The 11898-nt window shown below is 42.1% G+C and overlaps 1 protein-coding gene across 2 annotated transcripts in view; it reads right to left on the reverse strand.

Annotated features, from left to right (window-relative positions):
- The window catches only part of RPIA (ribose 5-phosphate isomerase A), a 110307-nt gene that overhangs the window by 70553 nt on the left and 27856 nt on the right, over positions 1 to 11898 (reverse strand). The window contains exon 9 of one of the 2 annotated variants that reach the window (XM_008700516.2): positions 8231 to 9169. The exons of the other annotated variant lie outside the window; for it this stretch is intronic. Coding sequence (XP_008698738.2) covers positions 9072 to 9169 — 98 coding nt within the window. The 3' untranslated portion in view covers positions 8231 to 9071. Of the gene's footprint in view, positions 1 to 8230; positions 9170 to 11898 lie in introns of those variants that run through there. 2 annotated transcript variants of the gene reach the window in all.

The following is an 11898-nucleotide window of genomic DNA, read 5'->3' on the forward strand; positions in this document are numbered from 1 at the left end:
AAGAGGATGACTCCTCCGAAGTGCACTTTCCCGTGGCTCACCTTAGGTTGGTGCAATGTTCTACTCTTTTCTGCCATTAAAGAAAGCTCATCCAAAGCCAGAAATTAATCTTATAGGATTACCTATGAGCGTACAGACAGACAGACACACACACACCATTTCATTAACTTCAGTAATTTAACAAATTATTCATGGCTCAAATTGCAAACGATGGGCTGGGAGTTAAGATGGCGGAGGAGTAGGAGACACCGTTTTCAGCCGGTCCTCCGAGTCGAGCTGGATAGGTACCAGACCAGCCTAAACAACCACGGAACCAGCCTGAGACGCAGGAAGACGCATCTGGATCTCTACAAATGAACATCTCCAGCGCAGAGTATTGAGGTACGAAGCGGGGAGCCATGAAACTGTGCACAGATATCGGAAGATAAACGGAAGGGGGAGGGAGCCGCCGCGTTCGGGTGCCGGGAAGCGGTAGCCACTTGCACGGGAGAGCGGGCGGGCTCGCGGACGGCACCCGCAAAACAGCAGACTGAGACCGTGAGCCGGGTGCGCGCGCCACCAGGCATCTCGCGAACACCGAATCCCGGTGCGCCACGGATCCAGACTGAGACCGGGAGATCCGGGAGGCGGCGCGCTGGCGGCTGGCGGTGGCGGCATTAGAAACACAAAGGACAGAGACGCGCCGCCTCTGGAAGTGAGGGCTGGGACGCCGGGTGTGGGGCGCACATCCCGGGACGCTGCAGGGTTGAGCAGCACCAACACTAACAGAGTTAAAGTGGCCAGAACATTAGTAGAGAACGGCCCGCAATCCTTCTGTTCCGTGACAGAGGCTGAAATTTGGCCGCTGCTGCTCTGACTCTCAGAAGAGGCACAGCAAACCGCCAGGGAAAGCCGCCAGAGAACAAAAGCCTGGAAATACCGGCTCAGAGAGTGCCCATCCCCATCCTCCCTCGCAGGGGACACGGAGACTCTACCCAAACAGGGTTGCCTGAGTATTGGCGCGGCAGGCCCCTCCCCCAGAACACAGAAGGCAGGCTGAAAAATCAAGAAGCCCACAACCCGGGCGCCTGGGTGGCGCAGTCATTGAGCGCCTGCCTTCGGCTTAGGGCGTGATCCCGGCGTTCCGGAAAGGAGTCCCTCATCGGGCTCCTCCGCTGGGAGCCTGCTTCTTCCTCTCCCACTCCCCTGCTTCTGTTCCCTCTCTCGCTGGTTGGCTGCCACATAAATAAATAAATAAAATCTTTAAAGAAGAAGCCCACATCCCTAAGATCCCTATAAAACAAGGGGCACGGCCTGGGACCCAGTCAATAATTTGGGCTCTGGAAACCCCGCAACCTCTCTTCATCAGAATGACAAGAAGGAGAAGCCCCCCCCAGCAAAGAAAAGACAGTGATTCTGTGGCCTCTGCCACAGAAATAATGGATATGGATGTAACCAAATTATCAGAAATGGAATTCAGAGTAACGATGGTCAAAATGATGAGTAGAATTGAAAAAACTATTAACGAAAAGGTTACTGAGAATATAGAATCCCTAAGGACAGAAATGAGAGCGAATCTGACAGAAATTAAAAATTCTATGAGCCAAATGCAGGCAAAACTAGAGGCTCTGACGGCCAGGGTCGCAGAAGCAGAGGAACGGGTTAGTGAATTGGAGGATGGGTTAATAGAGGAAAAAATGAAAATAGAAGATGGTCTTAAAAAAATCCACGCCCACGAATGTAGGTTACGGGAGATTACTGACTCAATGAAACGATCCAATGTTAGAATCATCGGCATCCCCGAGGGGGTGGAGAAAAACAGAGGTCTAGAAGAGATATTTGAACAAATTGTAGCTGAAAACTTCCCTAATCTAGCAAGGGAAACAAACATTCGTGTCCAAGAGGCAGAGAGGACCCCTCCCAAGCTCAACCACGACAAACCTACGCCACGTCACGTCATAGTGCAATTCGCAAATATTAGATGCAAGGATACAGTATTGAAAGCGGCCAGGGCAAAGAAATTTCTCACGTACCAAGGCAAAAGCATCAGAATTACGTCAGACCTGTCTACACAGACCTGGAATGAGAGAAAGGGTTGGGGGAGCATATTTAAAGCTCTTTCAGAGAAAAACATGCAGCCAAGGATCCTTTATCCAGCAAGGCTGTCATTCAGAATTGATGGAGAAATAAAGACATTTCAGAATCGCCAGTCACTAACCAATTTTGTAACCACGAAACCAGCCCTACAGGAGATATTACGGGGGGTTCTATAAAAGTAAAAAGGCCCCAAGAGTGATACAGAACAGAAAGTCACAGCCAATACAAACAAAGACTTTACTGGCAACATGGCAACATTAAAATCATATCTCTCAGTAATCAGTCTTAATGTAAATGGTTTGAACCATCCCATAAAACGCCACAGGGTTGCAGATTGGATAAAAAGAAATGACCCATCCATTTGCTGTCTACAAGAGACTCATTTCGAACCCAAAGATGCATTCAGACTGAGAGTAAGGGGATGGAGTACCATCTTTCACGCAAATGGACCTCAAAAGAAAGCTGGGGTAGCAATTCTCATATCAGATAAATTGGATTTTAAACTACAGACTATAGTTAGAGATGCAGAAGGGCACTATATTATTCTTAAGGGAAGTATTCAACAAGTGGATATGACAATTATAAATATATATGCCCCCAACAGGGGAGCAGCAAGATACACAAGCCAACTCTTAACCAGAATAAAGAGACATATAAATAAAAATACATTAATAGTAGGGGACCTCAACACTCCACTCTCAGAAATAGACAGAACACCCTGGCAAAAACTAAGCAAAGAATCAAAGGCTTTGAATGCCATACTCGACGAGTTGGACCTCATAGATATATATAGAACACTACACCCCAGAACCAAAGAATACTCATTCTATTCTAATGCCCATGGAACATTCTCAAGAATAGACCATGTTCTGGGACACAAAACAGGTCTCAACCGATACCAAAAGATTGAAATTATCCCCTGCATATTCTCAGACCACAACGCTCTGAAATTGGAACTCAACCACAAGGAAAAATTTGGAAGAAACTCAAACACTTGGAGACTAAGAACCATCCTGCTCAGGAATGACTCGATAAACCAGGAAATCAAAAATCAAATTAAACAATTTATGGAGACCAATGAGAATGAAAATACAACAGTCCAAAACCTATGGGATACTGCAAAGGCAGTCCTAAGGGGGAAATACATAGCCATCCAAGCCTCACTCAAAAGAATAGAAAAATCTAAAATGCAGTTTTTATATTCTCACCTCAAGAAGCTGGAACAGCAACAGAGGGACAGGCCTAATCCACGCACGAGGAAGCAGTTGACCAAAATTAGAGCTGAAATCAATCAAGCAGAAACCAGAAGTACAGTAGAGCAGATCAACAGGACTAGAAGCTGGTTCTTTGAGAGAATCAATAAAATTGACAGACCACTGGCAAGACTTATCCAAAAGAAAAGAGAAAGGACCCAGATTATTAAAATTATGAATGAAAAAGGAGAGGTCACGACGAACACCATTGAAATTGGAAGGATTATTAGAAATTTTTATCAACAGCTATATGCCAATAAACTAAGCAATCTGGAAGAGATGGAATCCTTCCTGGAAACCTATAAACTACCAAGATTGAAACCGGAAGAAATTGATTCCTTAAACAGGCCAATTAATTATGAAGAAATTGAGTCAGTGATAAACAACCTTCCAAATAACAAAACTCCAGGCCCGGACGGTTTTCCTGGGGAATTCTACCAAACATTCAAAGAAGAAATAATACCTATTCTCCTAAAGCTATTTCAAAAAATAGAAACAGAAGGAAAGCTACCAAACTCATTCTATGAGGCCAATATTACCTTGATCCCCAAACCAGGCAAAGACCCCCTCAAAAAGGAGAATTACAGACCGATTTCCCTAATGAATATGGACGCCAAAATCCTCAACAAGATACTTGCTAATAGAATCCAACAGTACATTAAAAGGATTATCCATCACGATCAAGTGGGATTCATACCTGGGATGCAAGCGTGGTTCAATATTCGCAAATCAATCAGCGTGATACATCATATCAACAAGAAAAGACTCAGGAACCATATGATCCTCTCAATCGATGCCGAAAAAGCATTTGACAAAATACAGCATCCTTTCCTGATTAAAACCCTTCAGAGTGTAGGAATAGAAGGTACATTTCTCAATCTCATAAAAGCCATCTATGAAAAGCCTACTGCAAATATTATTCTCAATGGGGAAAAGCTGGAAGCCTTTCCCTTAAGATCAGGAACTCGACAAGGATGCCCACTCTCGCCACTATTATTCAACATAGTACTAGAAGTCCTTGCAACAGCAATCAGACGACAAAAAGGGATCAAAGGTATTCAAATTGGCAAAGAAGAAGTCAAAATGTCTCTCTTTGCAGATGACATGATACTCTATATGGAAAACCCAAAAGAAGCCACTCCCAAACTATTAGAAGTTATAGAGCAATTCAGTAACGTGGCGGGATACAAAATCAATGCTCAGAAATCAGTTGCATTTCTATACACGAATAACGAGACCGAAGAAAGAGAAATTAGGGAATCCATCCCATTTACAATAGCACCAAAAACCATACGTTACCTTGGAATTAACTTAACCAGAGACGTAAAGGACCTATATTCTAGAAACTATAAATCACTCTTGAAAGACATTGAGGAAGACATAAAAAGATGGAAAGATATTCCATGCTCATGGATTGGAAGAATTAACATAGTTAAAATGTCCATGCTACCCAGAGCAATCTACACTTTCAATGCTATCCCGATCAAAATACCGAGGACATTTTTCAAAGAACTGGAACAAATAGTCCTTAAATTTGTATGGAAACAGAAAAGGCCCCGAATCTCCAAGGAACTGTTGAAAAGGAAAAACAAAGCTGGGGGCATCACAATGCCGGATTTCGAGCTGTACTACAAAGCTGTGATCACAAAGACAGCATGGTACTGGCACAAAAACAGACACATAGACCAATGGAACAGAATAGAGAGCCCAGAAATGGACCCTCGGCTCTTTGGGCAACTAATATTTGATAAAGCAGGAAAAAACATCCGGTGGGAAAAAGACAGTCTCTTCAATAAATGGTGCTGGGAAAATTGGACAGCTACATGCAAAAGAATGAAACTTGACCACTCTCTCACACCATACACAAAAATAAACTCCAAATGGATGAAAGACCTCGATGTGAGACAGGAATCCATCAAAATTCTAGAGGAGAACATAGGCAGCAACCTCTACGACATCGGCCAAAGCAACCTTTTTCATGACACATCCCCAAAGGCAAGAGAAACAAAAGATAAAATGAATTTATGGGACTTCATCAAGATTAAAAGTTTCTGCACAGCCAAGGAAACAGTCAGAAAAACTAAGAGGCAGCCCACGGAATGGGAGAATATATTTGCAAATGACACTACAGATAAAGGACTGGTATCCAAGATCTACAAAGAACTTCTCAAACTCAATACACGAGAAACAAATAAACAAATCAAAAAATGGGCAGAAGATATGAACAGACACTTTTCCAATGAAGACATACAAATGGCTAACAGACACATGAAAAAATGTTCAAAATCATTAGCCATCAAGGAAATTCAAATCAAAACCACACTGAGATACCACCTTACGCCAGTTAGAATGGCAAAAATAGACAAGGCAAGAAACAACAATTGTTGGAGAGGATGTGGAGAAAGGGGATCCCTCCTACATTGTTGGTGGGAATGCAAGTTGGTACAGCCACTCTGGAAAACAGTGTGGAGGTCCCTTAAAAAGTTAAAAATTGAGCTACCCTATGATCCAGCCATTGCACTACTGGGTATTTACCCCAAAGATACAGACGTAGTGAAGAGAAGGGCCATATGCACCCCAATGTTCATAGCAGCAATGTCCACAATAGCTAAATCGTGGAAGGAGCCGAGATGCCCTTCAACAGATGACTGGATTAAGAAGTTGTGGTCCATATATACAATGGAATATTACTCAGCTATCAGAAAGAACGAGTTCTCAACATTTGCTACAACATGGACAGCACTGGAGGAGATAATGCTAAGTGAAATAAGTCAAGCAGAGAAAGACAACTATCATATGATTTCTCTCCTCTATGGAACATAAGAACTAGGTTGATCGGTAGGGGAAGAAAGGGATAAAGAAAGGGGGGGTAATCAGAAGGGGGAATGAAACATGAGAGACTATGGACTATGAGAAACAAACTGAGGACTTCAGAGGGGAGGGGGTTGGGGGAATGGGATAGACCGGTGATGGGTAGTAAGGAGGGCACGTATTGCATGGTGCACTGGGTGTTATACACAACTAATGAATCATCAAGCCTTACATCGGAAACCGGGGATGTACTGTATGGTGACTAACATAATATAACAAATTGCAAACGATGGACACAAGAATTAAGGAATGCAAACTATCCAGAGTCCTACAACCCCCTTCAATTAGGAGTAAGGCCCTGAGCCAGTTAAGCCTGGCCTGCTTCCCAGTGCATGACCTGAACAAGTTACTTAAACTGAACTTGTTTCTCACTCTGCAAATTAAAAGAACACCATGAAGTGGCTGTAAGATGAGGGCAAAGGCCCAGAAGAGCACTGGCACAAGCTGAGTGATGACAGGTAAGAGGCTGTTGCCAGTTACCTGATAACCACTTTCCCACCCACTGGCCCCCCTCTTCGCCACTATGCTGACGACGCCTTCACATGACTGCTCCATCGCAGCATTCCTCTGTCAACCCGCCTGTCTCATCCACCACGGTGGAAGCATCTAGAGCACAAGAGGGGTGTTACTTGTCTCTGTCCCCTGCCTCCCACTAGTACCCACTAGGAATTGGCATGTGATGGGAACTCAGAAAAGGGCTGATAAATTAATAAAAACTTTATGACCTGTAGCTGAAACCAAAATTGATCTTATTCAAATACAAGTGATTTTCCCCCTTTGATGCCTCCCAGAAGCGTAACTGTTTAACTCAGTTATAACCTTTCCCAAAAGCCAGACCTGCAGCCTGCCTGTGCCCGATTCATCGTGGGCCTGCAAATTTTTTCCATCCAATTTATCACCTGCAAGATCACATTTAATAACAATTTTATTGAAGAACCTTCGATCAAAATTTACCTCTAGAACAAACTTCTGTGTGTGTGCCCCAAGCATAGCAGGGGTTTTGTTTTTTTCAAGAGAAGGAAAACCTCACATCAATGCTCACAGGGACTACATTCTGGCCACAGGTGCGAACGCCCCTGAAAGCCACTGAGAATGTCCATGTGACGTGGAGCGTGCAGGTGTTTTTCAGAAACCCAGTTTAGCTTTGTTGTTTATCTTTATCCTTGAACTTAACCCATGCCACGAGACCTTGAAAGGATTTCAAACATTAGTTCTATCAAGTTTTCTCGGCTAACATCTAGTGCTCATTTTGTGCAAAACTTATCTAGACCAGAAGAGGCTTGAAAACGAAACCGCTCCTAACAACAGGTTTCCTAACAAAGTGTGAGGCAACATTTTTAAAGAGCACTTCGAAGCGAAGAAAAAGAGAAAGAATCTGGCAAGGAAAAGAGAGCCTCCGTAAAGCCAGTTCTGGTAACTTTCATTCGGCCACCTGGATTAGCAGGGACTGAGATGCAGGCAGGCTCGGTAGTTACAATCCCAGGCTCCGACCCGAGGGCGCACTGAGGGCAAGGATGGTCCTGAGTCTCACGCAGGCCGGCACAGGGGAGATGAAGGCCCTCAGCATAAACACCTCGCCGGCTGGGCTCCTCCGTCCCATCCAGAACTACCACCGAGCTGATGGCGGCCTTCCGTCTCCCTGTCTCTGAGGCTTTCTGGACGGCGCACTGCCCACTGGGCACACGATCTGAAGATTAGTGGGGAGAATAACGAGGGAATATGAGGAAACTGCTTAATGCTCGCCAGCTTCTGGGACTAAGGGTCGGACTAATATAACACGTGGGGATAACTGGCGACTTTTGTTTAGCTATCTTCCATTAACAAAGAGAATAATCTCTTCTTTGACAAAAGTCTATGGAATAAAACTGACGTCAAGCCTGCCCCAAAATAAAGGAAATATTTACCTAGTCTTTGGCTCAAGATTTCTCAAGTAAATTCCACCCCTTATCAAAGATCCAATGTAAACTGGTGTGCAAAATTGATCCCTATTTTACTGCAAAACTACTGCGAACAGTAAAGACAAAGAGTCGAAACGGCACCATACTGTTTTATTTCAACCCTCAAACAATATAAGGAAATGACAAGTTCTGACGATGAACCATGCAAGCAATAATAAAGGAACAGGAAAAATATTAACAACAAAAAGACAACTATTTAAAAGTATTTCACATTTCACAGCAGTGCTTTGGCAGTACTGGCAAGTATTTCCGGCCAATTGCTTCCCACGACAGCGGTCTGAAAGAACCCCTGGATCTTAGCAAAAGAACCCCACTTTCTCCCTGACAATTTACACTCTGAGTCACTATACACCACACTGCTCCACTCGCCAGACTTGTGTAAACCTCATCTTAAAACAGGTATCTAAGGATTGTGCGTGATTACAACAAAAACTAATGACAAAACAGTGTGGTAGGAAAGTAAACTCTAATATTTCCAGTAAGGCATCAGGGAATCACTGCTGGCTGGGCCCTTCATTTTACCAGTTTAAAGAAAAGTTTTGATTTACATTTCTCAGCAAACCCAATATTCAGAAGCTTAACCAGCAGAATCAAGTTAAAAGTTTAAAAGACAGTCCCTTTCCTTTTTTTTTTTTTTTTTTGGTAAATGTTTCATATAAAACATGAAATCAAGTTCTACTTTAATTAAAAAAAACTGAGTATTTTTAATAGTAAAAATATATATGTTTATATTTCTCTTTTTAAAAAGACATTAAATAACAATACTTCAGAAGACTGGAGTTAACCCCCCCAACCCTCACCCTGCCAGCTGCCCGTCTGGCACAGATACATTAAGGCAAAGGCTCCTGGAGAGGCATGTCCACCTCAGCTGTGGGCTGGGGGCTCAAGGTGAACACACTCCACTCCTGCCGGATCAACAGAAAGGCTTCTCCCTCATGTTCACAGAGCCGTCCTGCATCCCGAAGTAGACTCTCTCAGCCATGTTAATGAAAAGGCCTGTGTCCACCACGCCTGCAGGATGAAGGATGGAAAAGAGCATTAAGTTTCAGCTTCCCAAGGCAAGAAGGGAGTCAAGGATCAGACACAACTACTATGAGCAGCATCGGACAAATGACAGGTCTGAAGTCTTTCCTCTCTCAGAACAATGAAGAGATGCAGATTATTTTTTCTTCTTACAATCCCTTTCTCCCCTGCCATCTTGGTTTTCTACTATACCCAAATGTGCCAACTTTTTTCCTGCTTCAGGGCCTTTGCTCACGCTATTCTGCTTGCTGGACCAGTCATCGTGGAGCACTTCAAGGAGATGGTTCTTCTCTGTCCTTCAGGTATCAGATGACAAGTCTGGTATCTGAGGCCCTCCATAACTACTCTAAGTAACCCCCACTCCCCGTTATTTTCCTTTTGTCTTTAAATTGAAGTATAGTTGACATATAATGCTAGATTAAGTTTCTGGTATAGAGTACAGTGATTCAACAATTCTGTACGTTACACGATGTTCACCCCGGTAAGTATAGTTTCCATCTGTGACCATATAAGTTATTACAATATTATTGACTAAATTTCTTATCCTGTACTTTTCATCTCTGTGATTTACTTATTCTATAACTGTAAGTTTAGACTTCTTAAATCCCTCCTTCACCTATTTTGCCTACAACCCCTGCCCCTCCCCTCTGGCAACCAACAGTCTGTTTCTGGTTTTTTTGTTCGTTCATTTGTCTTATTTTATAGATCCCACATGTAAGTGAAAGTATATGGTATTTGTCTGTGACTTACTTCACTTAGCATAATACCCTCTAGGACCATCCACACTGTTGAAAATGGCTTGATCTCATTCTTTTTTATGGCTGAGAAATATTCCATTGCACATATGTACCAAATCTTTATCCTCTCATCTGTCAACGGACACTTACGTTGCTCCCCATCTTGGCTATTGTAAATAATGCTCCAATAAACATGGGCGCATACATCTTTTCAAATTATTGTTTTCATTTCCTTTGGGTAAATACCCAGCAGTGGGATTACTGGATCATATAATAGTTTTTAATCTTTTGAGGAACCTCCATATGGTTTTCCATAGTAGTTACATCAATTTACATTCCTATCAACAGAGCATGAGGGTTCCCCCTTTTCTCCACATTCTCACCAACATTTGTTTTTTGGATTTTTTTTTTAACATTTGTTATTTCTTATCTTTTTGGTTCTAGCCATTCTGACAGGAATAAGGTGATATCTCTTTGCGGTTTTAATTTGCATTTCCCTGATGATTAGTGATGCTGAGCATCTTTTCATGTGATTGTTAGCCATCTTTACGTCTTCTTGGGAAAAAATGTCTACTGAGGTCCTCTGCCCAGTCTTTAATTAGATTATTAGTTTTTTGTGTAGAGTTGTAAGAGTTCTTCAATATATTTTGGATTTTAACTCCTCATTGGATATAGCATTTGCAAATGTGTTCTCCCATTCAGTAGGCTGCCTTTTCATTTTGTTGATGATTTCCTTCACTGTGCAAAAGCTTTTCAGTTTGGTGTACTCCCAGTAGTTTATTTTTGCTTTTCTATCCCTTGTCTGGGGAGAAAGATCCAGAAAAAATGTTGCAAAAGCCAATGTCCAAGAAACTACTGCCTATTTTCTTTTAGGAGTTTCATGGCTTCAGGTCTAACATTTAACCCATTTTAAGTTTATTTTTGAGTGTAGTGTAAGAAAATGATCCAGTTTCATTCTTTTGCATGTAGCTAACTAGTTGTTCCAACATCATTTGTTGAAAAGACTGTCTTTTCCCCATTGTATATTCTTGCCTTCTTTGTCATAGGTTAGTTGACCACAGATGCAATGGATTTATTTCTAGACTTTCTATTCTGTTCCATTGACTAATGTGTCCATTTTTGTGACAGTACCATTCTGCTTTGATTATTATAGCTTTGTTGTAGATCTTGAAATCTGGGATTGTGATACCACCAACCTTGTTCTTCTTTCTTGAGATTGCTTTGGCTATTTACACACCTAATTATGCTCAATCACACTATCAGCCTTACAAGTTTTCCCCACAGAGCGTAAGATATTTGCAATGCATATATCCAACAAAAGACTCGCATCAAAATATATAAGTAATTCTCCAAATCAGGAAGACAGACAACCTAGTAGAAAAATGGGCCAAAGACTTAAAGAGGTACTTTACAAAAGAGGCTATGTAAAATGGCCAATAAACATTAGAAATGGTGCTCCAACTAATTACTGAAAAGAGAACGCAAATGAAAACGACAAGATACCACTACACACTCACCAGAATGAAATTTGGTATATAATGAAATTTGACTAGAATGCAAAGACACTCCCACTCATAGACAACAGGAGTACACCGGCAAAACCACTCTGGAAAACATTTATTAGTACATCTTCCAAAGCTGAACATATTCATACCTAACAATCCAGCAATTCTACTCCTACGTATATATGCAACTGGTAGGCACACATATGGTTATCCAAAGACATGTATACGAGAATGCTCATAGCAGCACTTTTCCTAAGAGCTAAAAACTGGTAACACCCAAATCCCGTCAAGAGTAGAATAGCATTACAAACATTTTTTTTCACACACATAAACAGAATACTATTCAGCAATGCGAATTAACTACAACTGTAAGCAACATTTACTGAAAACAGTTACATATATACACAATACCATAATGAGATAATACTGTTCAACTATCAGGAAAACAAGTTTGATGGATGAGTGTGTAGGGAAA

Source organism: Ursus maritimus, unplaced genomic scaffold (assembly GCF_017311325.1).
Source record: "Ursus maritimus isolate PB19 unplaced genomic scaffold, ASM1731132v1 scaffold_6, whole genome shotgun sequence".
NCBI classification, from domain to species: domain Eukaryota; kingdom Metazoa; phylum Chordata; class Mammalia; order Carnivora; family Ursidae; genus Ursus; species Ursus maritimus.